Source organism: Myotis lucifugus, unplaced genomic scaffold (genome assembly GCF_000147115.1).
Source record: "Myotis lucifugus unplaced genomic scaffold, Myoluc2.0 scaffold_17, whole genome shotgun sequence".
NCBI lineage: Eukaryota > Metazoa > Chordata > Mammalia > Chiroptera > Vespertilionidae > Myotis > Myotis lucifugus.
This window is the reverse complement of record NW_005871065.1, coordinates 13464537-13476730: the sequence shown is the minus strand read 5'-3', so window position 1 is coordinate 13476730 and position 12194 is coordinate 13464537. Positions and strand designations below refer to the sequence as shown.

At 40.8% G+C, this 12194-nt stretch overlaps 1 protein-coding gene and 1 pseudogene across 1 annotated transcript in view; both read left to right on the top strand.

Annotated features, from left to right (window-relative positions):
• CA8 (carbonic anhydrase 8) overlaps nt 1–12194 on the top strand; it is a 69898-nt gene that overhangs the window by 52047 nt on the left and 5657 nt on the right. The window contains exon 8 of the mRNA XM_023750899.1: nt 8102–8270. Coding sequence (XP_023606667.1) covers nt 8102–8236 — 135 coding nt within the window. The 3' untranslated portion in view covers nt 8237–8270. The remainder of the gene's footprint in view (nt 1–8101; nt 8271–12194) is intronic.
• LOC102436630 lies at nt 10453–11226 on the top strand (annotated as a pseudogene).

The following is a 12194-nucleotide window of genomic DNA, read 5'->3' as shown; positions in this document are numbered from 1 at the left end:
TCAGTCACTTCTTTGCAGATGAAAGTTAAATGTCTCGAACTTGTGAAAGCAATTGAAAGGTCAAGGATGAACAAAACCCAGCCATCCCTTATGATCTGTATTTTAAAAGTCAGTTTTTATGGAGTAAATAGAAGTCACTGAAATAGTCAAACTTTTGATTAGTCTAGTTATTCCTTTATGGGGGTTTTCTCAAGCATGGAGAGGAGAAAGGCCTTGGGAGTATAGCGAGAATGCTGGTTATTTCTGTAAGTCACACGTGGGCTTTGAAATAGCTCTTCTTATGCTAGCACAGGAAGAATATGTATAAAGAAGGATGAGGTTTTTAGAAAGAATACCCTGGGAAGTTCTGGATTGTTCCGTAACCCCACTTTTGGTCACCTCCCTCCCCCACTGTGGGCTCTGAATAGGTGCTATAGATGCTAACACACAGGGAAATTACCTGGTGGAGCATGAGGTAACATAACTGTAATGTTTTTAAACAGGGACTTTGATATTATTATAAAAGAGGTACTTTACATGTCTCCTATCCTCCAGGGGTCGATGGGATCCCTGTTCTAGAAGGCTATATTTTTCCTTCATGATGAACCTCAAAAGGCTTGAGCAATACTCTGCAGCATGCATGTCAAACTCGCGGCCCGCGGGCCACATGCCTCGTTTTTATTTGGCCCGTGTTAGCCTTTGAGTTTGACATGCTTGCTCTACATAAACCAAGTTTTCTTTAATAATATTTTATTCTATTCCCTGCCACTTTATAAGTTCACATTTATTGAGTTTATGGTTGTAATTGAGTTTATGGTTGTAAATATTTAGAGTTTGAGATACGTTTGAGATATCCAAGAAGGGGGTATAATATATAGGTGGTGGTTGAAGCCATAGTGTAGAAGAGGAGAGAAAAGAAGTGGTGCAGAGAACTGAGACTGGCAGTCCTAAGGGGCACACCTTGGATGAGTTGCCCCCAGGGAAGGTTTGAGAATTTTGAAAGTCAGGAGGTTGATGTGATGTCTGGAAGCCAGGGGAGTTGTGAAGTTCAAGAAGAAGGGAGTAGAGAGATGAAGAGTATCAGATTCTGAGCACACATTAAGTTAAAGACTGAAAAGTTTAATTGGATTTATCCCCAGGGAGAGATCTCAGACTTGGGGATGAGATCGAAGAAGCTTAGGGTCTACAGCAGGGGTGGGCAAACTTTTTGACTCGAGGGCCACAATGGGTTCTTAAACTGGACCGGAGGGCCGGAACAAAAGCATGGATGGAGTGTTTGTGTGAACTAATATAAATTCAAAGTAAACATCATTACATAAAAGGGTACGGTCTTTTTTTTTTTTTTTTAGTTTTATTCATTTCAAACGGCCCGCGGGCCATAGTTTGCCCACGGCTGGTCTACAGTCATGTGTATTTAGCATTACAGTTTTTGTTTAGGGGTAATTTTCTTTAAAAGTGCTAAAAAATTTTAGTGAAAATAAAGTTTTTCTCTATAACAATAAATTTCTATTTTTTTTTTTAAAACTAAGGATTAACCTTCTGAGCCACAAGAAAGAAAATTCTTAATTTCACTTAGAATTCCATTAAGGATTTCCTTGCTAGTCTGGTGTTGGGAATGTAAATGTTGAGCTGTATTCTGAATGTTACCTGATATTCTGTACACGTGAGATATAATGTTTTACTCTCACATTGACCAGTGTGTTATGCTAAACTCCAGAGATACTACATTGTGCCTTTGGCTCTCACTGGCTTCAAAGAAAACCTTGCTTTGTATCGTCCCTCTAAGTAAGGCCAGTGACAACCTAACTATTGCTCACTAAGTCATGTTCCTCGATAAAGAGGAGGCTAAGCCAATAATCTCACCTGCTCTGGAAAATAGATGACTTTTGCCCTGGTGGGTAGAGCATTGGCCTGTGCACTGGTGGGTCTCGGTTCGATTCCTGGGCAAGGGCATGTACCTGGGTTGCAGGTCTGATCCCCACCCTCGGGTGCTTGTGGGAGGCAACCAATTGACGTGTCTCTGTCACATTGATGTTTCTCTCTCTTGCTCCCTCTCCCACTCTCCTCTTCCTTCTATCTCTAGAATCAATGGAAAACATATCCTCACTCCTTGAGTGAAGATTAAAAAAAAAGAAAGTAGGAAAATAGATGACTTTTCAGTTAGCTGTAGCTTTTCAAGAGAATAATATTTAGGTGCAGTTAGCACAAAGCTCCTGATAGCATCTGTTCAGAGGGCAGCAATGCTAAAATGTGAACATGTGCGTGCGCGCGCACACACACAGAGGCATGTATATTAAAATGCAATTTATAGTGATTTAGAAAAAAGTTATAATCTTAAGAGAATATAAATCATTCTGTTCTTAAGTGTCTCACTGTTGCTGCTCATACAGTTTCAGAGAAAGCAGAGCTAACATAGAAATAGTCTAGAGAAAACAGTAAAAAGGAGAATCTGAACCAAGAAAAATTGAGGTCTCATATTATTGCACTTAAGAGCAGAAAAAGAGATAAAGATCGAGCGAATGAGAATTGATATATAAGATAAAAGGAATGGCGAATAGCTGGTGATATTGAGAAATATGAAACTTGTATTGAGGAAAAAATGTTTCATTTTACATCATAGGGTTAACATATGTGATTAAGCTGTTGGTATTAGTGTGGAAACAATTGCTCTCTCGAATACGTCATCTGCCACAGGATAATAATGCCTGCACCAGCCACATTAAAGAGACAAGCTCCAAGTCATAACGCTTTCCTGTGAAGTGCACAGCAGCTGGACGCAAGGAGGAGTTGGAGGAGTTTTCTGCTGAAGTGCACGGCTGACAGTTCCACCCATCTGACAGTTCCACCCATCTGACAGTTCCACCCATCTGACAGTTCCACCCATCTGACAGTTCCACCCATCGTGGAACATTCCCATCTTCCTGAGAACCAGGAATTCTAGACTATGGAACTGGAAGTGCCTGCTTAGTTGACGTTTTCACATTATGCTTGGTTAGCATACTATACGTTAAGGAAAACACGCACAATTGGATGGATTTGAATGAGTGTAATTTTTTTTTTAATGATCAGTCACCATTAAATGACTTTAAGCTAAACAGTGTTCTAAGCGTTAGGAAGCCAAAGTAAAAAAATTTTTTCAGCTCTATTATTACGTTTGGAAATGAGCTGCCATGGACATACTAATGTCATTGGATCCAACACCAGAAATTGTAAGACACATTAAAATGTGAACAATACTCAGAATTGATAAAATGTGGTATTTTGCACTTGATCTTAGCCAAAAGGCCGAGAAGCGATAAAAATGTGGTATTTTGATATAATGGCATATGTACAAGTATGTGCGCACACTTAAGCACACACACATGCACAGACATGGATTGATCATTAAGTTTTACTCTCTTCCTGCTTCCCCCCCCTTTTTCTGCATCCCCCCCGACTAATCTACTTCTATTTCTTAACTTACCTACCATCTCAAGTCTGTCTTTCTTATTTCCTGTCCCTTTCAACATCAAATAACATCAATGAAACAAAAGATTATGGATTATGTTCATTGTTTTTCACTGTGTGGATCTATGTCTGTTAGAACTTGGAAAACCATTTTCAATTGTGTTTCTTTTCATCTTACCTCCTTTTCATCCTGCCCCATTCCCTATCTCCTGTGGATTGAGAAGTGGGACTCTTCCTAGCTTCCTACAGCCCGAGTGAAGGCAGGGTGTGTGCCTGGCCTGTGGGGCCTGGGAGCACACCTGGCCCTGGATGGCCGAGGAGGTCTGATTACGCCCAGGACTCCTCAGCAGGCCTTTCTTGTTCTTGTGTTCCTCATGGGATTTGAGGGGCTGTTAACCCTAAAACCAAGTTGTTGCAGGGCCACTGCGTGGTCATGTTTGAAAATGAGTTCAAGTGCTTTGGAACGATTGTTGTAAATTGTTGCCTGTATCCGTGATTCTCAAACAGTCTCCTGGAGGTTGCTGAGCCTGTCTCCAGATTTGCTGGCTCAGCAGGTCTGGGCAGGAACTTATTCCAGGAAGCACACTTTGGGAACCACTGTTTTTTTATCTACCGGCATTTATCTCCAGCTGTAATTTCAACCAGCACTCTAGCACCAGAATGTCGTTTCTGACAGCTGGCACTAGGCCAGCCCTGTCCAATGGAAACGTGATATGAGCCAACTACTAGATTAAAATGTCTAGTAGCCACAGTAAAGAAAGTCAAAATAAAAGGTGAAATTAATTCAAGTAGTCTATTTTAACACAGTTTATCCAAAGTATCATTTTAACGTGTAATCAATATAAAAAATCACTGATACGATTTTTTGCATTATTTTTTCACATTGACTTTCAGAGTGTATTCTGCACTTCAGCAGATCTCAGCTTAGACTAGCGGCATTTCAAATGCTCAGTAGCCACATGGGGTGGGTGGCCACTGTTGGACAATGCAATTCTAGGACTTTCTCCTCCGAGACACCCTATTTCCTTTCTTACAATGCGCTATTTTTAGGCACTTGTGGGAAATTTTGTATATATTTCCTGAGTGTCTTTCATGGTAGAGAGCACATCCCTGTAGTTATATACTCTGTAAATGTGCAATTTTTGAGTAAGTTTCAGTATGTGTGGCTTATCAGTCACGATCCTAAAGTGAGGATCATGTGGCTAAGACCAGGCTGGGGGTTGGAGTGAGAACACAGTTTCCATCAATGTTCCGGGGAAAGGACGGGCTCTGAGCTCTTCCTCAAAAAAGAAAAAGATCAGATTAAAGAGTAAATGATGGAATGAGGGTTGGTTAATGGGTGAGAGGTTAGTACGAAAGGGGAAGCGATGATTTGACAGATGGGGTAGAAGAAAATGAAACAAACAAAAACAGCAAGGCTGCATGCAGTACCTGAAAGGTGGATAGCTATATACAATCTCACTCTAGGTACATACGTGTATAGACTGTTTAAGTACAGTTTGCTTTCGGCCTTTTTATTTGATTGCTACCATAAGGAATTATATTATTCGAATTCACATATCACCATAGTCTGATGATAAAAGAAAATAAAATGAGAACACCAACTTTTATGTGTTAGTTTTCTATTTTAACTCCAATTAAATGATAACCAATGATATGTAAGTCCCAATAAGTCAGTTGGAGGATGTACATAGGATTGTGGGAACTCCTGAAAATAATTAGTGCCAAACCTCAAACCCTGGACATTAGCCTTTTAAATGCACTCATAAAGAAAGCAGCTTAAAAGCTGAACTGTGAGTGAATAGCCTGGTTGGCTCATGAGTCAGTGAAGGTTGGAATAAATGTCTTAACTTAGATCAATTGGAGTGCAACTCAGGTTCAGAGAACAGTGAATATTCAGCGCTGCTGCCTTCAGAAGATGAGGACCTGTCCCTGAGGAGTGGGATCCCTCTTTTACATTGTTTAAAAACAAATGCCATGCTCAAGTAGAGTGGCATTAAAAAATCAACGAAATCACACATACGGATATATATGATAATGATAGTCTCTCTACTGCCTGACATTTGAATTGTGTTGAAGACTTTTATCCTGGGATATTATTTTTTTAATTTCTCACTATCTCTCATTTCAGCACGGGATAACACAGTATGCACTTGAAACCATTTGAAGTGACTAAAGGGTTTGAGGGGTGGTTACTTCAGAAACATTGGCATTTCAGAAAGACGTGTTTTTCTGTCGATGTTTGAAGTCTTCAAAGTGTTGCTATGATCAGAGAAAAGCATTTCTTGTGAAATAGCTCTCTCCAAGAACACAGTGGTCTGAGACTGGCTCGCTGTTGATTCAGATCATCTCTAGAAGCTGTTCTCACTGAAGGTGTGCAGGGGAGGCCTGGAGCTTGAAAGGTTTATCTTCAGTTCACAATACGTAAATATAAAGTTAACCTCGCTTTAAAATAAGCTTCAAAGCCAATGAAAGTGGAGAATTTCTTAAAATACGTTGAAGCAGTCAAGTTTCTAGTCCACGTTGCTCCTCGGGGACCCTGCCCAAGGTTACAGGTTCTGGTGGCAGCTATGACGTATGGTTCCATGGAAACTGAATGCGAGGAGGAGGATTTTCGATTTTCCCAGTCAACTGGTTTATTTTTTTCAGTCTACTTTCTGCATATAAAATTGGAGTTAAATATTTATCCAAAATGCTAAAGGTTTGACTTCAAAAGAAGTTGGCTAGTAGATATCAAATACCATGTGCTTGGACACTATGCTGAATACTTTGCATGAAATATTCTATTTACTTCTAACACCATCTTTGCCAATACTGTCATTTCATCTCCCTCGTACACATGTGGAAACTGAGGCTTAAAGAGGTCATGTGATTTGGTTGTTAGGGTCTTAGATGGCAGAGCCAGGATGAGAACGGCCTTATGATGATGAGCCCACTGCCTTCACCTTCATAATCTTCTTTTTGAAAAAGCATAGGATCCTCTCACTGACCGGGGTCCTTCCCACTCTTCCCCTAGGGAAAACTGAGTGAAATACATTCCACAAATAAGTACAGGGGATTCTCATGCAGCCTCAGCTCTAGAAACCTCCCAGACGTGGCCTGTGATAATCCCCACTCATATCCCCACTCGAAGACCCTGAGAAGGTCTAGTGACATTATGTAGATTAAACAGCCAATTGCTCATCTGACTGGCATCTTTATACAAATATAGATATTACTTTAAAAAAACAGGACAGTTGACACCTAGACTTAGGAAATCAAACAGTATTGGAGACATGGAAAAATAAAATATTGGAAGTCAGATTTCTAACCTGGGTTCTGATCTAACAAGCCATTTAATTTGCCCCCAACTCTATATCCCAACATGTATATGTGGGGATTGGATTAGAATCTTGTGAGATTCAACTCCTTTGGGGTCAGTGAACTTCTACTTCAGAAAAAATGCACAGGTAAAAATTGTGCATGTCATTCAGGGATTTCATGGGCCCCCTCAAGTCTGTAGGAGATTTTAGATTTTTATTAGTAACCCTGTGTCAGTTGATTCCTTGCATTTTCTTTCACTTTATGAATGTGAAGACTCTATGGCTGTGCTGTATGAAGAAACCTTTGTGGATATAACCCTCTGATACACAATGGACTTTTGGTGGATTGATGCTGATCAAATCACATTTGCTCAGCATCCATGCAGGATGTAGGTTCTCTTGATTGGACTAGAATTTCTGAAGAGGTGGCCATGGATCTGGGAAAAAAGCAGGTGGGCTTGGAAGTGTCAGACTTGGTTAATTTGGAAACTTTCTTAACCTTTTTAGTATCAATTTCTCCTTTTGCATAAGGAATGAAGACTGAGTCACGTGACTCTGAGGCATTTAAATGAAATAGCAGATAATGAGCCCTGTAGATAAGTCATTCCCTATAGATGGGAATGAGCCTGGCGGTGTTCCTCACATGTCTGCTTGTTGCTTACATACTTTTAAAAGGGTCATGTCTGTCAGGCTATGGGCTCTTAGGGGGTACAGACCTGGCAGGTCAGAGAAACTGCAGTGTGGCTGATGGGAAAGGCCCTGGGGACTATGGGAACAACCTTTTCACAGGTAAAGGGAAACCTTGGGACCTGGAGAGGCCACCTGAGAAAGGGAAATGAACTTGAAAATTGATATTGTTAAGGGAGGGAGTTGGGCTTAAAGTTTTGGGAAATTAGAGGTATTCTTTGGACCTGCGTTCTCCAAAGGGCTGGAAGAGCAGCAAAGAGAGTCTTTTGATGAAGGAAACCTCCATCTAATAAATCTAACATTTAATCAGTGTTAACGTACAGTAACATCAGAACTTATTAATTAAAGATATACTTGGGAAGCCTATGAGAGCACGTTCATCCATTCACTCTTTCTTATTATCCTACTGGCAAGCATGAAAAATTTTTGAGAGAGGTGCATATCATATTTGCATTAATAAGTTCAGCAGGTTTTCATGATACCTGTACTTACTTCTCTGGTCTTCATTTTTCTTGTGCAATGATCATGGCTAATGTCTTAGGTCTGGAAGAATTAAGTTTTTTTTCCTGTTTTTGAAGTTTAGTTTTAATTTTCTCTTTTAATCGTGGCAATGTATGCATATTTTAAATCATGCTTGTTAATGTCTGGTAAAGGATTAATCTATATTTTTCCGCTTTTATTTTCAGATTGAAGAATTCCGAAGGCTGAGGACACATGTGAAGGGGGCAGAACTCGTGGAAGGCTGTGATGGGATTTTGGGAGACAATTTTAGACCCACGCAGCCACTTAGTGACAGAGTCATCAGAGCTGCATTTCAGTAGCCAAAGGGAACAGGACCAAGCCCGGCTTCCTCCGGTACGTTCAGGTTAAGTAAGGACGTGGGCACATGGTTGTGTAAACCTACCAGACCAAAGGTACTCTCGTGGTGATCCTGATAATTCAGCAATATGAATTTTATTTTCATAACATTTATGACACATTCTCAAGCCCTGTTAATTTAGAAGTGAGGTGGCTTTAAAAAAAATTCCATGCATTGTTGAAAAGAATCTGCAGTCCTCAGATTTTCCCACTAGAGCAGCCTTTCATTCCAAATGTTGCTTTAGTACGGATTCTCCTAAGGACAGAGAAACAGGGATATGCAAGCACCCCTTTAGTACTGTACTGTACTGTGTTAAACCCCTGAAGCTTCAGCAGTCACTGCCTCATGACGGAGGAACGTGAAGGAAGGGACTTGAGGAGTGTGTGAGCTTCAAAGCAGATCCTCATTGTCTGACACAGATTTGATTGTATTGTTTTTGGGGTAGGAGACGGCAGATCTGTCATGAATGAAAATACTTGTCCTATGGAAGTGCTATTATTTGATAATCAAGAAGCACTGGTTAATAATCAGAATATGGTATTTTTGATTGATTAAAACATAATATATATTTTAATATATTAAATTCAATATATGGATTCCTTATATTAGCTAACAAAATAAAACATCATAAACATGGGAAAGATAAAGTCTACAAAAATGACTGTACACTGCATTATTTCTTTACCTTGTAAATTGCCTGAGTGTGTAATAGGTCAGCACATGGCCGGCAAGCCACTGCTTCCCGTAAGAGAGTCGTATCTGTTGAAATAGTTTTCTAGGTAAGCAGGACAGAGCTTTGACTGTTTATTGGACCATTGGGAGTAGATAGTCACATATTAGGCGAGCGGTACAATGAGTAGAAATCTCTGGCGTCCAGGAGCTCACAGTCTCATGAGCTAGACAGTCAACACAGGAATTGCAAAAGGTGATCGTTTGTCCATGTGTTTCCCAATCCAGTCTCCGTGCCTCTCTTTTATTACTACACTGTATGTACCCAGTACTCCAGCCAGACTGTCTGTTTACATCTGTGATTGTGTTTTGCTCACACAGTCCTTCCCGTCCCGCCTTTTGCCTATTGAAATCCTTGCTACCCTCCAGGCCCAACTCAAATACCACTCTCAGCAGGAATTCTCTGTTTCTCCTCTAAATTGTACCTCTCCTTTCACATTATTTCTCCCATTTAACTTAGTGTATTTCTTATTTTTTGGGGTTAGATTTCAAATTTCTTGAGGATTGAAACATGTTTATTTTACTTTGAATCCATCATAACACATAACACTTTGTATCTTGAATGTCCAGGCAAATTAGAAGTTCCTTAGCACTATAATATCCTATATTCCAGTCATTCATTCATTCTCAGTTTCTATGTTATACACTACAGTGCCTTTCACCCTCCTAGTTTTGAAGTTGATGACCAGGCAAGTTGCCTTTGGTAGGAATGAGAAGAAACTTGTAGTAACTCCATGAATGAGAACAGAGAAATGTAGCGATGGAGATTTCCGATAGTGGGAATATCTTTTGGAAAGGTCCCAAGGGGCTGCTCCTTGTGGAGGAGGTAAAAATTTAATGCACTGGGGTACATAAAGGAAGACCCTGTGAGCCTGAAGAGAGAAATCAAAGCAGGAAGTTAGGCAGGGCCCATTCTTAGAGGGCCTGCCAGCCATGTGAAAGCATCTTTATTTTATTGTTGATGCATTGAGAACTTATACAGACTTTTACTAAGGGGAGTGGCTTGATCCCATATATGTTTTCAGTAGATCACAGGGACTGGAGATCGAATGCACTGGATTATAGTGGAAGGACATTGCAGAAGTCAGCTAGGTGGCCAAGGTGAAAGACATGGAGGCTCGTATTCTGACAAGGAGCAGTGGAAGGAGAGAGATGTTCATGTATGTGAGACAGACCTTGAAGGTGATAGCTAGTGACAGATTGGATGAGATAGAAGAGGGTGGAAATATCAAAGATAAGTTTTGTGTGGATAGAGTGTAATTGAGTGACAATAGGAAAGCTGGAGGAGGCTCTGTTTGGGATAGAAAGGAGGATTAAGAGTTGAGTTAGGATGGTAATAGCTCGGAAGCCCCGGCGGCTGGGTCTCAGTGAGGCAGGGGAACCCGAGTCTGCTGCCACCACCACTCCAGCCTGTTCCACGTGGCCCATGTGGGCACCGTCTTTACTGTGATGATCCCTGGCTTCCAGATCAACCACTGGGACTTCTTTGGGCCCTGGAAGCTTACGGCAGCCAAGACCCACATCATGAAGTTGGCAGAGGTGGAGAAGTTAGCTGATGAATTGCATGTGCCATCTACCCCCGGAATGATGTTTGGTGACAACATTTTAAGAATGCAGCATGGTTCTGCCTTGGGATTGAGTCAATACTACAGATGTTTTAAGATGTGTAAACAACTGCCAAGGAAGCTTCAAGTAGCCTGGATGGAGGGTGAACATTCCAGGGAGGTTATTAAACCCTCTGATTGAACCTATGCAATAGATTATAAGGGAACATTACATGGAGAATCACTCAAGTTAAAGATAAATCATATAGATACAGTGCAGTTGAAAGCCAGAGAGCAGATTAAGTTTTTTGCACAAGTTCCCTTGTTTGAGGATGAACTTCATGATCATGGAGTTTCAAGTCTAAGTATGAAAATTAGAGTAATGCCTTCCAGCTTTTTCTTGCTGTTGCAGTTTTTCTTGTGAATTGATGGCGGGCTTATCGGGATGAATGACAGGAGACTTTACCATGAGGCCGACAAGACCTACATGTTATGAGAATATACATCACGAGAGAGCAAAATTGCTAATTTAATCCACGTTTCACCTTCCCTCTTCACGGAACCTAATGAAATATCACAGTATTTACAGATCAAGGAGGCAGTTTGTGAGAAACTAGTATTTCCAGAAAGAATTGATCATAACCCCACAGACTCACAAGAAAATGCATCTGTGGAGTAGAATGTGATGTACCATATACTCACCGTGGAATCTGATGGAGACCTTGGCTATGTGGATGAGGGAATTTTTACTATGCGTCTTATCTAGGTGCAGATTTTTCTGTAGCCTTAAAGGGGGAGTATAAAAAAGATTGTTTTAGGCAGGTTCCACTCCCCGCCACCCTCCCCAAAAGAGCTGAGTTGGCGCATGTTGAATGAGAGATGCCTGTCACTCACCAGTAGTGGATCCACCATGAAGGTAGCTGGAATTTTGAGAGTGGAGATCAGAGAAGAGGCCTAAACTGAATATGGGGGTTGTTGGCATAGAGATTAAATATATATGTATAATGTCCTCATGCTGCATAGGCATTAATTCATTAAATGTTCATACACTCTTTGAGTCTTTACAGGTACATTAACCAAAGCGCAGAGAAGTTAGGTCAGTTGCCCAAAGTAATGCAGTTGTGCAGCAGAACAGAGGTCAGAGTGTCCCCACACTGGCAGTCAGGGTGGAGGATGCTGAGCAATGCATGTTGCCACGGGACAAAGTTGAACGTCAAGGGAGGAGGCAGAGATGCTATGTGATGGCAGAGGCTGCAGCAGCAGAGAGGGGATGAGACTGAAGGAGACTTTAAAAAAATTGACATGTACTTGACATATAACATTGTGTAAGTTGAAGGTGTGCATGGCATTGACTTGATTCACTTACATATTGCAATGTGATTACCATTGTAGCATTGGCTGACAGTGTCACATATATATCATTTCTTTTATTGTGGTGAGAATGAGACTTCTTTTTTTAAAACAAAAGAAATACTAGAACTTTTTTATGCTGAGGAGGGTGAGCCAGCAGATGGAGGGGCTGAAGATGCTGTTTCTCAGGGGTAGTCCTAGCTGTGAAGTGTCTGAAAAGTTGAAAGGGGATGAAATCCTAAGCAGATTTGTAGATTGACTTTTGTAAGAGAACGGGCACTTCATGCGCTTTAATAG